Source organism: Aegilops tauschii, chromosome 6 (assembly GCF_002575655.3).
Source record: "Aegilops tauschii subsp. strangulata cultivar AL8/78 chromosome 6, Aet v6.0, whole genome shotgun sequence".
NCBI classification, from domain to species: domain Eukaryota; kingdom Viridiplantae; phylum Streptophyta; class Magnoliopsida; order Poales; family Poaceae; genus Aegilops; species Aegilops tauschii.
The window spans coordinates 493719246-493733138 of record NC_053040.3 but is presented as its reverse complement, the minus strand read 5'-3'; the positions used below and the strand labels follow the sequence as shown (position 1 = coordinate 493733138).

Sequence of the window (13893 nt, the reverse complement as noted above, 5' to 3'; positions counted from 1 at the left end):
CATGTAATAGGATAGGCGATTAGTTTACCTATCCTTTTTGTGCCAGCCGGTTGTGGCTTTTGGGCATTCAGTTCTTGGCATTGTGGCTCTGTGTGAGCTTTCCATTTTTACTTTTTTGCAAGACATTAAGACCTTGTTGAACCTTTTTTATCTATAAATGTGGCCGTATGCATCGTTCTGATGCAGAGGCCGGGGAGTCCCCTTTTCGGAAAAAAAAATGTCACGTGCCAGTGTGTTGCTACTTCAAATCTATCTTATTCTTGTTTTTTGCTTGTTACCATTTCTTTCTCCCCCTTGGGTGCTTCTTGGTTGTTTTTTGAGCAAGTTCGTCGGTAAGACTGGCATCAAGGAAGGCGCGTGTTAAACTGAGTGAAGGATAGAAACCTGAACCTGTAATCCTGTGTTCATTTGCGGTTCAGAGAGTACATTGACCGAATACAGAGCACGGCACCATCACTGTGAAGTCTGAACCGATCCATACAACGCGACACCACAACACATGCACACAAAGCTGGATACATGTTTCTGAGGTGCTTATGAGTAATCCCTACCAACATCTACATCTGTTTAGACTTGCTAATGCCAATGCCTCTTTGCTTTCCGGGCCCAGGTTTGTTGATAGTGTGAGACTGTGTTAGCGACCTGCACTACTTCAACGCTTGGGCTGGATTGTTGCTATTCGGCTTGGGCCACTCAGAAACCTCAGGGAGACATGCACCTGCAAATAGCTTTCAGCCGAGGGTCTTCTTCCTCCTCGAATCTCCTTCCTTCGAGATTCTCCTCTGTAAATCGAGCTATACTCTGAATTATTCTTAAATAGAGTGAATTAGTAGCAGAATCCTAACAGAGCAATGCAAGGTTTTTATTGCGACAAAATTTCGACTTCTTACACAAGGGCATACGAATGAGCCGACCCAGTTAGTACTGTGTGGTTTTCCATGTTTAGAAGGTTTATGGTCACCAGAAAAAAAAATATGGTCTATTTTTTCCGGTATTATGAACCTTGTAGAAAATTCATGTTCGGTTTTAATGATTTTCTTTTTCAGTTTCTATTGCCTGTTTTTCTAAATTTGTTTTTCCTGTTTTATTTTTCTCTTTTTTATGGTTTCATTTAAAAAAAACAATGATATTATTTTGTTCGAAAAATTACATATTTCTAAAAAATATTCATGTTTTTCTTTACAAATTTTCATATATCTAAGAAACAAAATCATATTTCTAAAAATATTCACTAATGGTTTATTAAATATTCATTTTATAAAAATGCTCAATGTTTTAAAAATATATTAGTTTTTTTAAGTATGTTCACATTTTTCTAAAAATATATTTTCTGAAATGATATCTGTTTTACTTGAAATAACTAAAATTTTATGTTGTTTGGCAACCAAATAAAAGAAGCAACTAATAAGTACAGAATTAGCACTAGAAAACCAGGAAGAAAGTTTGTTTTTTTAGACAAAAGAAAATTGGTGCATTTGCATCGTTCAGTACCGAAGAGTCCCACTTACCAAATGGGCCGGCCCAATGGCATCTCCGATGACATGGACTGGCGATTTGAGGAAGCAAGCGTCAATAGTGCTGCTATCGTGAGAGCTATATCTTGCTTTGCTTATAGCGACACGGAAGGAGTTCTCGACTGTAGCGTCCGTAGTTTTTTTTTTTGAGGTACTGTAGCGTCCGTAGTTAAGAGCTCGCTTTTTACACTTGTTCGGCCGTCATTGTCGAGTTGTTTTCTTTTTGTCACTGTTGCTGCGTTTGATCGTGGACTGGTCCGGTTTTCTCAGGTGTTTTTTTTTCTGTTTCTTCTTTCTTATGATTTCCTTTGTTTCTTCACTGGATTTTTGTTTTTTTTTCTGTTTTATTTTTCCGTTGATTTTCTTCGTTTCTTCCTCAGTTTTCATTGGGTTTTTTCGTTTCTTTCTTTTTTCTTTGTTTCTTTCATGGTTATCAGTGACTTATTTTTCTATGCTTTTCTTTGGTTTTTTCTGTTTCTTTCTTGTTTTTCATCAATTTTCTTTGTTTGATTGTCCTTCTATAAGTTCTTTATAGTAGTTTTCTTCGTTTCTTTTTTGTGGGTTTTCATTATTTCTATTCTTTTGGCATTGCTTTTTCTTCTATTTATATTTTAATTTATTTTAGTTTTTTTTCTTCTTTTTACTTTCTTTCGGTGGTTTTCTTTGTTTATGTTTCTTTCTTTGTCAATTTTCAATGGTAGCTTTTTTACCGAACAAATGGCTACTTTTCTCAGTACAGAAGGTAAAACTTTCTAGTGTACTCCTGAAATATTTGGTTGACACACGTTGATTTTTTCTTTAATACACGGTGCACATTTTTTCGTAAGTAGAAGTTCTGAACACTTCTTTGAATATATGGTCAACATTGTTCACATACATGGTGGATATTTTTTTAATGGTAATAAAAAATTTGAAGACAATGTATATTTTTTAGAAACACTTTTTAATACAAAATTAACTTTTTGAAATATTTGTGTTTTTGATGTCTACTTTGATTTAATGTATGTTCTATATGTTTTTCCGTTTACTCAGCAACATTATCATACACATTGTATATTTTGTGTATACATTTTTCATATAAATGAGAAACTTTTTCAAATTTTTTATTATCCTTTCAAAAATACTTGATTAACATTTGTCAAATGCTTTATTAACATTTTTACGGACTCGCCGCTAACCCATGTGCAACCCCATGTCCAAATGAGACGCCACTTGAAGGAGGAGTCAGTGTCGCCACTGCATAGCCGGTATATCAGCATCAACTAGCCGGGTTTATGAACCTTATAGAATATTCATGTTCGGCTTTTAATGGTTTTCTTTTTCAATTTATGTTGCCTGCTTCTCTTATTTCTTTTCCTGTTTTAATTTTCCTATTTTTTCTTTTCTCTATAGTTTTCATGGTTTCCTTTTTCAAAAACAATCGTAACATTTTTGTGGAAAAGTTACATATTTTCAAAAAATATTCAGAACAAAATCATAATTTCTAAAATATTCGCGAATGGTTTATTAAATATTATGTTTTAAAAAATGTTTATTATTTTTAAATATATTCACAATGTTTTTCAAGGATGTTCAAATTTTCCTAAAAAATATAATTTCTAAAAAGATGTCTTGTTTTCTTGAAATAAATATATATTTATGTTGTTTGGCAAACCAAATCTAAAAAACAACTAATAAGTACAGAATTATCACTAGAAAACCAGGAAGAAAATCCGAGTCACGAAATGGGCTAGCTCAATCGCAACTCCTACGATATGGCATGGAAATTTGAGGAAGCAAGCGCCAATAGTTGAAATCAGTAATTAAGGATCACCCTTTCCAACGGTCACTCTCTGCAGTGCGCCACTTGTCACAACCTAAGAGTTTTTCTTTTTTTCATTGATTCATTTTTTCAAAATGTTTTATTGAACCGTTTCCACCGCTGGATTTTTTGCGTCGACATCTTCAAAAATAGACCCCATGTTGATAGGTTTTGACGAATTTTAGTTTTTCACAAAAAAACCGGACGAGAAAACAGGACAAAAAACAAAACCAGAAGCACGTTTCTTTATCTTTCCGAAAGAGGCATGGGTGTGCCTCTCGCGGAAGCAAATCTGTGCCTGCACGAAGTAAACCCGCGTCTCTAAAGGAAAAAAAACGTGTTTTTTTCGTTTACGAGAGGCACGGGCCGTGCCTCTAACGGAAGCAAATTCGTACCTCTTGCGAAAGCAAACCCGTACCTCTCACGGAACAAAAAATGTTTTTTTTTCGTTTTCGAGAGTCTCGGCCGTGCTTCTCGCAGAAGCAAATCCATGCCTCTCATGGAAGATTTTTTTACGTTTTCTGAGAGGCACGGCCGTGTCTCTCGCGAATGCACGCAAGAGATGCAATTTCGTGCCTCTTGTTGATGTAAAAAAACACAATTTTTTTGTTTTTAGGCACGAAGCAGCAAATCTGTGCCCGTCGATAAAGCAAATCCATGTCTTTTGCGGAAGCAAAAAAATCGCATTTTTCTTGCAAAAAGTGCTTTCCCTTATTTTTTTCCAAAAGCTAAGGAAGACCGGTGAAAAACCGAAAAGCCAAAAAATAACAAATCTAAAAAGCCGAAAACGTGTGCGAAAAAAATCCGAAGGAAGCTGCCAATGCGCGACACCTGGCCTGGCGACCGCCCACCCCAACAGACTCTTAGGGAGGCTCCCGAAGGAGTGCTCCTTTGTTACTTGCTATCGCGAGAGCTATATCTTGCTTGCTTATAGCGAGATGGAAGAAGTTCTCGCATGAAGTATCCGCAGTTATGGGCCGGTTTTTTAGGTTTTTATTCGGTTTTGTTAGTTTTCCGTCAGTTTTCTTCATTTCTTCCACGGTTTTCATTGGTTTCTTCGTTTCTTTTATTCTTTTTTCCTTGGTTTTGCTGCTCCGGTTTTATCAGGATGTTATTTCTGCTAATTTTTTGATTTTTTTTGTTTATTCACCGTTTTTTAGGTTTTTATTCGGTTTTGTTAGTTTTCTGTCAGTTTTCCTCGTTTCTTCCTTGGTTTTCATTGGTTTCTTCATTTCTTTTTATTCTTTTTTCCTTGGTTTTCCCTGACTTTTTTCCTTTCTTTTTTCTTTGATTTTTTGTTTTGTTTTTCATCTGTTTTCTTTGTTTGATATTCTTTTTCATAGTCTACATTCTTTGCAATGGTTTTCTAAGCTTAAATTTTGATTTTTGTTGATTTATTTTGCTTTTCTTTGTAGGTTTTCACTATTTTCATTGTTTTTGCATTGGTTTCTCTTCAATTTATATTTTCCTTTTCCCTTTGTTTTTTGTTGCTTTTCTTTGTTTTCTTTCTTTCTATGTTGGTTTTCAGCGGTAGCTTTTTTATTCAAGACATGACTATTTTTTATAATTACACAATGTAAATTTTTCTAGTGTAGACGTGAAATATTTTGTTGACACACATTAAGCATTTTTTGAATACACGATGTTATTTTTTCTTAAATAGAAGTTTTGAACACTTGTTAGAATGCATGGTCAACATTTTTCAAATACATGGTGAACTTTTTTAAAGGCAATAAACATTTTTCACACACAATGTATATTTTTCGCATACATCAGGAACATTTTTTAAATGCAGAATTAACTTTTTTAAATATATGTGTTTTTAATGTCTACTTTTATTAAGTGTAAGTTCTACATTTTTTCATACACTCGGCAGCATTTTCGTACACATTGTATATTTTGTGTATACATTATTCGTATACATGAGAATAATTTTTCAAATGCTTGATTAACTCATAAATACTTTGATTAACATTTTTTGCAAATGCTTTATTAACATTTTTGCAAATGCTTTATTAACATTTCTCACTTGATACCACCACATGTGCATTATGTAGAGACCACACAATGGAGGACATAACTCATCTTCTTTTCAGCTGCCCCTTTAGCCAGGGTTTCTGGTGGAGTATTGGTGTGGGGTGGAACACTGATTTAAACATTAATATACTGATCATGGATGCAAAAAGTAGATATAAATGGGTCTTCTTCATGGAAGTTCTTATCACAAGATACTGGGCCATTTGGAACCAGAGAAATGATGAAAATTTGAAGACACAAGATTTCCTTACTACAATGCAAGATCAACTTCACAAGACACTTCAAAGACACAATGATTAGGGCTAGGCCCAGTATCAAGGAGGGCATGATTTCTTGGCTAGCTAGATAGTGTAATATTTTTTTATGTAATCATGCTCCTTACTAACTGACTGTAACTAGCATGAGATCATGCCATCTTGTAACTCTTTTTAACCCCTAATATACTAATGAAAAAGATCACAGTAGGGATTTTTCCCTACTGTAAATGGTCAAAAAAAAAACCTCGGTGTCCAAATCAGACGCCGCGTGAAGGTGGAGCTAGTGTCGCCACGACATAGCCGGTACAACAGCATCAACCAGTCGGCGGCGGCGCCGCGCTGCGACTGGCACAGCAAGGCTATGAAGGAGGTGATGCTGTCGGCAATCGCTAAGGTGCCGGGGCACCTCCTCCACTAACTTGCATTCGTTAGTATACCTTGTGTATTTTTCACACATTATTTGCACACATGAGAAACATATTGTCTATACACCTTTTTAACATTTTTTAAATGCTTGATTAATATTTTTCTAATACTTGATTAATATTTTCTTCAAATGCTTGATTAATATTTTTAAAATATATTATCAACATTTTCATACACATTGTATATTTGGTGTATACATTATCCGTATACATGAGAAACATTTTTCAGATGCTTGATTAACCCTTCTCAGATACTTGATTAACATTTTTCAAATGCTTGATGAAAATTTGAAGGACCCGTCGCGTGAAGGAAGAGCCGCCGTCAGCCCCCGCAACCACAGTGTCCAAATCAGACACGCGTGAAGGAGGAACTGGCATCACCAATGCATAGCCGGTACAACAGTATCAACACGCCGGCGTCGCTGCTGCGTTGCGACTGGTGTGGTAAGGCTGTGAAGGAGTTGGTGCCGCCGGCAATCACGAAGGCGCAGGAGTGCCTCCTCCATAAACTCGGTGGTGGGCGGCTCCTTGTCCTCGCGAAGCATCGTCACACAGGAGGAGAGAGCGGCCAGGCAGGCGACATGGCAGGAGCGGCGCAACGCCGCACGCCGCTTGGGGTTCGCCAAGTTCGACGAGGTGCCAGCCTCGGTCAGCATGGACTTCGACATCACGGAGGCTTGGGCCTACAACCGGTCGTGACCACCATGGAGAGGGCCCGCGGCGGCTACGCCATCTCGACAGGGAGGTTGACAAGATTGAGAAGGAGTGGTCTCTCAAAAGCGAGACCAACGTTGCCGTCATTGCCGAGAGGGGCAAGGGCAAGGCTTCCCGACCAGGGTTGGAGTCGGCCATGTAGGTCCTCCACACGGTGCTCGAGGAAGTGGAGTGACTCCTTCGCGAGCGCCAGGCGGCGGCTTGCCCGCCCTCCCACCGCTGGAAGGACTACTCTACGACAATGAAGATGGTGGTACCATTGGGCAAGCCGGCCACACGCACGAGGTCACTGTCCGCTATAAACTAGTTTAGGTTTTTGTTGAACAAACGAAATATTGTTCGTTTTATATAAATTATGTGCGAACTTAAGTGAATTTCATCATGTTTGCATGAAATTCGTCTTGTTTGTTCAAATGCCGTTTGAAATGTATTTGGGAAGGTTTGATAACCGGCTCCCATATCACTCTCCGCGGACAAATACATTATTTGTTTTAGGGGTCCGCGTTGGGATGCCCTAAGCGGATGAAGTTTTCTTCTCGAAATGGCATGCATAGTAATTCTGATGTGTACATAACATATAGACGCATATCTAGGTAAAATATAGTCTCATATCAGCCAGAACATTTTATTCAATATAAGAAGGAAATTCGGGTCAAATAAAAACTAAAGCATACCTACGAATTAAGGTATGAATATATAGTACTTATGCAGTACCTAATTTAAAATGGTCTTGTGTTCGAGTCACCGTGATAACGTGTTATATGGGCAAAACTGAAGTTGGTTTACGTATATAGTTGTGTGGCAGCTGGTTAAACACAAAACTTTTATTGACTCAAGAAACCAATTCTGCATGCATGACTCGTTCGGCGGAGATGCACACGGAGTTTGTCCATGAAACATTCGCCTTCTTGCGTAGAAAACAAGAGGAGAACTTTAACACATCTAGGATGCCTGATGTAACGTGCGAGGATATCATTTTGTACTTCTGCATGAACAACACAGGAAACTACATTGTATGATAGCAACAGAATATATAGCTAATGACAGCATGCGGATCAGTCTAAGATTTACAAAGGTACGACAACACACACGGTGAGCGGATTGCAGGCGTGTAAACAAATGAAGCCAAAAGAGCCCTACTTCAAATATATGTTTCGATGTTAACGATGCACCCTCCTCTAATTTAAATATATGTGTGTAGCGTCCTTTGGCATGCATATTTAGAGCTGAGAATAACCAAGCAACTAGTTTTGGTTTCTTCCTCTTGTCAATAACAAGAGTTTTAATCTGTAGTGCTAAGTTCTAACGCCCTATATCTTATTCTACTAGCCAACAGAAAAGCACAACTGGTGATATTTAAAAAGCCAGTCTTGGCGGTATTAAGCAGGCGGGGATTAGTAATATAACTGGAACGACGATGAAAAACTGATTGGCGTGTGCAACTATAAGGTTGAGGTTGTGAGCACCCATTCGACATACTTGCTACTGTTACCAATCATCCACACAAAATTAGCTTTGTGAGCACTAAGCTAGCTATTACCACCATACGAGACCATGGAGAGGGTTCTATTGAGCGCAGTGACGGGGGCCCTGAAACCCGTCTTGGAGAAGATGGCTACTCTGTTGGGCGATGAGTATAAGCGTTTCAAGGGCGTGCGCAAGGAGATCAAATCCCTCACTAATGAACTCACTGCCATGGATGCTTTTCTAGCAAAAATGGCGGGGGATCAGGATCCCGATTTGCAGGATAAGGTTTGGATGAATGAGGTGCGGGAGTTGTCATACGACATGGAGGATGCCATCGACGACTTCATGTTGGTTGACGACAAGGATACTAAGCCAGATTGCTTCATTGAGAAGATCAAGAGCTGGCTAGGGAAGATGAAAGCTCAACGCCGCATTGCTAAAGAGATCCAAGATTTGAAGAAACATATTATTGAGGTGGGTGAGAGAAATGCAAGGTACAAGACTCCTAAGGCCTTCTCCAAGACCCGTGAGCCCTTCTCCAACACAAGTAATTCAGTTCTTCACTCTCGAGCTCTTACTATTTTTGAGCATGCATCGAAGCTTGTCGGAATTGATACACCGAAGGCTGAGATAATCAAATTGTTAACAAAAGAGAATGGATGTATCTCAAGTCAAAAAGTGAAGATAGTCTCCATCATTGGGTCTGGGGGTATGGGCAAGACAACCCTTGCAAACCAAGTGTATCAAGAGCTCAAAGAGAAATTCCGGTGTAAGGCTTTCGTATCAGTGTCACGAAATCCAGACATGACGAATATCTTGAGAACCATTCTTAGTGAAGTTAGTTGTCAAGATTATTCTCACACTGAAGCAGGGAGCATACAACAACTCATACACAAGATTAACAATCATATAGAGGAGAAAAGGTACTATATATTGTATTCATTTTAATTCACTTGTCACCCATAAAGGTTAAATTAAGATTTTTGCACTACCATTTATCATCAAAATAGTTCCATACTTTTTATGTGTTTTTACGAGAAAAAGTAATGGTCAAATATATACCAGCGCATCTTTGCATGTACTTAACTAGTTAACCAAGTTGGTGCGTTTGGAGGAAATGAAGACATCTGTAAAAGATAAGTGCATAATTAGCATAGGTCTTCATTATGTGTGCAACTCAATGCATCCGAAAGACAACCTTTTCGGTAATTCAAAATCAGCATCGATCTTCTTTGAAGCATATGAAAGACAAATTTTTCGGCAATACAAAATTAGCATTGATCTTCTATGAAGCATGTTGGTCATATATGTACTACTACAAAATGCTTAGATCTCTGTTGGTCATATATGACCTACCAAATAGAAATCTTCCATAAACATCCATTGAAATGTGTAGAGCTCAGTTGCATGGTCTCCTTGTTTAAGTTGCACCAAGCTCTTCCATTTAACCTTTTCATATTGTTAGTGTGTACATGTATCTATTCCTTCTTTTGTTCTACACTTAATTTTAACACGTCATATTAACTAGTATCACTTATAAAAACATGTGCAGGTATTTTATTGTGATTGACGATATATGGGACATTGAAACATGGGATGTTATTAAGTACGCATTTCCCATGACCAGATGTGGTAGTATAATAATCACCACTACTCGCATGAGTGATGTCGCATATTCGTGTCGTGCATCAATTGGTGGCCATGTTTACATTATTAGACCTCTAAATATTGTGCACTCAAGACAACTATTTCACCAACGATTATTCAACTCCGAAGAAGATTGTCCTTCATCGCTTGAAAATGTTTCTAACCAAATATTGGAAAAATGTGATGGCATGCCTTTGGCAATCATTGCTATATTTAGTTTGTTGGCTAACAAAGGAAGAACAAATGATATATGGAACAAAGTCAAAGATTCAATTGGCCGTGTACTCAAAAGGGATCCTAGTGTCGATAGAATGATACAAATATTGTCACTTAGCTACTTTGATCTGCCTCCTCATTTAAAAGGTTGTCTCCTATACCTAAGTGTCTTTCCAGAAGATTCTATTATTGAGAAGAAGGGTCTAATCAGGAGGTGGATTGCCGAAGGATTTGTCTGCAAAGAAGGCATGTATACGGCATATGAGTTAGGAGAGAGATATTTTAATGAGCTCGTCAATAGGAGTTTGGTCCAACCTGGGAAGCTTCATAGATATGATAAGGTGCTTAATTGTCGAGTTCATGACATAATTCTTGACTTCATATTATCCAAGTCCATTGAAGAGAACTTTGTTACATTCATCGGTATCCCCAATTTAACTATCCAAACACAAAGGAGAGTTCGCCGGCTCTCCATGCAGGTAGAGGGTAAAGGAAATTTTGTTATGCCAACGAGCTTGATATTGTCACATGCACGATCACTTAGTGTGTTTGGACAAATAGTGAAAATCCCTTCACTGGTGGAGTTCAAGCATTTGCGCGTTGTGGACTTTGGAGGATGTAGTCAATTGGAAAACCACCATCTTGATAATGTAGGGAATCTGTTTCAACTAAGGTACCTCAACATTAGTATGACAAAGATAAGTGAGCTCCCGGAACAAATCAGACATCTAAGGTGCTTAGAGATACTGAACATAAGGCACACCGAGGTATATGATTTACCAGTGGGTATTGTCGATCTCGGAAAATTGGCACATTTACTTGTTAACCCGGGTATTAAGTTTCTAGATGGAATTGCAAAGATGCGAGCACTGGAGAGTTTGAAAATGGTGTATGCCGACAAGCAGTCGCGTAACTTTCTCCAAGAGCTTGGGCAGCTAAAAAATATGAGGAAATTGCATCTTAGTCATATGGATTTTGCGCATGAGCACAATGAAATTGTTGCTTCTTCTCTTGTTAAGCTATGCGCACATAACCTTTGTTCTCTAACTGCTTGCAATATTGATCACAAAATCTTACTGAACAGATGGTGTACTTCTCCACCGCTTAACCTCCAAAAACTTGTGATCGCTGATTGTATCCTTCCAAAAGTTCCGGATTGGGTACGGCCACTCGTGAACTTGCAGAAGCTAAGATTAGAAGTGGAGAGTATCTCGCCTGAAGATCTCTGCATCCTAGGAGCCTTGCCTGCTCTGGTCACCCTGAGTTTTCTTCGAGGAAGGGAAGGTCAATTTTCTTTTGAAGATACAATGTTGGCAGTCGGTAGTGAAACTGGGTTCCGATGCCTGAAGACTTTTACTTATGTGGCACAGGGAGATAAGATGGATCTTATGTTTACAGCGGGATGTATGTCGAAGCTAGAAAACCTTGAGATTATTTTCCATGGCGCTTTTGAAGATGATGAATCTCTCTGCAGTCCGGATGATTTTCGTTTCGGGGTTGAAAACCTCTCCAACCTCGTTACTTTCAGATGTGTTTTGCGTTGCTCGCATATCAAGGTGAACACTGTTGACATCGTAAAGGCTTCCCTGGAGAGAGCAGTCCGCACACATCCCAACAACCACCTTACTCTAATTTACAACCATCGATTCCCTGGAGGCTCTTCTTGGTGAACTAAGAACATGCCTAAACATACGTACGTTACCTCTCTTCTCTTCATTGTGGTGTAGTACTTTTTAGTGATCGCTCGCGCTATTATTATTGCTGTTTTCTAAGCTGAACAGTTCATACTTTTCTCATTTTTGTTGCTCAACAGTTTTGGGTTCTACTACTTGTTATGATGATAGTTTTACTTTGCACTGTAACATATGCTTGTTGTCCCAACTATTAATTAAATTATAGTTTTCCCAATTATTTGCAGTATCTCTTGTTGAATGGGCTCAAAATGCTGCTGCAGTTCTCTTATTGGCATCAACAACTCCAGTACACGCAGTTCCTCTATTGAGGAGATCATAACACTGGCACAAAGCTTCCCTGTACAACTTGGGATGATATTGTTACTACTATTTCAGTGGTGCATTGTTGGCAATTTAGCTAGGCATTTGAACCTCAGTGGTGTTAGATAAAACGGGAATAAACGAGACACGTGAGACACGGATTTTTATGTGGAAACTGTTGGGAATATAGCTATTAGATATGACCCGCCCAAGAGGGGCCGGGTCATACCACTGGCGGTTCATAATGAGAAGGCACAAGAAGATGTTAAAGATGGCGGTTCATGAAGCAAGCTTACTGAAGGCCCAAGACCCGGAGGAGACTTGAGGCCCACGGGTATAAACCGCCATATGTTTAACTTGTATGTTAAGGAAAGTTTAGTTTTGTCACTGAGCTGGACACGTTGTGTATGAGCCGGCCGGGACTCTGTAAGCCGCCGGGCATCAGCCTGTGTATATAAAGGGGTGGCCCGGCGGCGGGTTAAGGCAAGAAACAACAAGTCGAGAGCTAGGTCAAGCATATTCGCTCCCTGGTAATCAAAACCCAATCAATACAACCTAAAGCAGGAGTAGGCCTTTACCTCGTTGCGAGGGACCGAACCTGGGTAAAACTCTTTGTGTCCCTTGTCCTGTTTTAACCCTTTCAAGCTAATCACGTCGTGATGGCTCCACACCTAAGTCCTCATGCTAGGGCATCTGCCGTGAGAATTCCACGACAGTTGGCGCCCACCGTGGGGCCAGCGCACGGTGGTTTTGAGTTCTTGAAGGGCAGCTTCGCAGGGCCCTGTAGGAGATATGCCCTAGAGGCAATAATAAATGATATTATTTATCTCCGAGTTCATAATTATGTTTATGTTCCATGCTATAACTGCTATGGTTCTCGAGTCTGCAATAACCACGAGGCTCGGAGGAAGACTCATATGCACGTGTGTAATAATAAACGGTAAAATGTATTCCTAGTCTGGCCTCTAAGACTAGCTCAAGTGTTGCATGATGGTTATGTTTTCCTGATCATGGGCATGTCTATGTCACCAACCTTGAGGGCATAATGTTAAGAGAACATTTGTGTTGAATCGACCCGGCATGATGTTATGCTATGAGATTCATTCGTCACAAGTTTATTGGTACATAACACAGAGATGGTTAACGTTTGCATGATTCCTTAGACCATGAGAGTATCGAGTTTCTTCATGATTGCTTCATGAACTTTGGGGTTTGTTAAACGTCATCCGTAAATGGGTGGCTATTACGGCGGCTTACGGGTTCATGGAAAAGTGTGTCAAGTAACTTGATAGCTCAAGATTGGGATTTGCTCCTCCGACGATGGAGAGATATCTCTGGGCCCTCTCGGTGTTACGGTATCCATCATCGTCTGGCCAGACACTTTGTGATTTGATCACGGGGATGCCGGAACACGATAACGAGAAAAGAGAACAATACCGGTAACGAGGTAACTAGCATAGTGGACAAGTTGTTGATCCACGGGAATGCCAACATGTCTCACCTCGGGTATTTGTAACATATCGCGAAGCAACAGGAATAGCACACGGCAACTGGAGGTTCACTCGAATATTTATTCGTGTGGGTATAGGGGTCAATATGGGTGTCCACGGCTCCGATGTTGATCATTGATCGGAAGGGGTTCCGGGTCATGTCTATACTTCACCGAACCTATAGGGTCACACGCTTAAGGGTCATCTATCTGCTGAATACTAGACAGGGAGTCTGAGAGAAAATCACCGAAAAAGTTTCGGACACCGAAAAGTTTCGGACAGCGGAATCGTACCGCAGAGAGAGGTCATCGGATAAGTTTCGATGATACCG

The 13893-nt window shown here is 39.5% G+C and overlaps 1 protein-coding gene across 1 annotated transcript; it reads left to right on the top strand.

Moving 5' to 3' along the window:
• Positions 1-8302: 8302 nt before the first annotated feature.
• Positions 8303-11748, top strand: LOC109775908 (disease resistance protein RGA5-like). Its single transcript, XM_073502274.1, has 4 exons — positions 8303-9138; positions 9768-9821; positions 10101-10353; positions 10582-11748. The coding sequence occupies exons 1-4, from the start codon at positions 8303-8305 to the stop codon at positions 11746-11748; spliced, it is 2310 nt and encodes a 769-aa protein (XP_073358375.1).
• The last annotated feature ends 2145 nt before the right edge of the window (positions 11749-13893 follow it).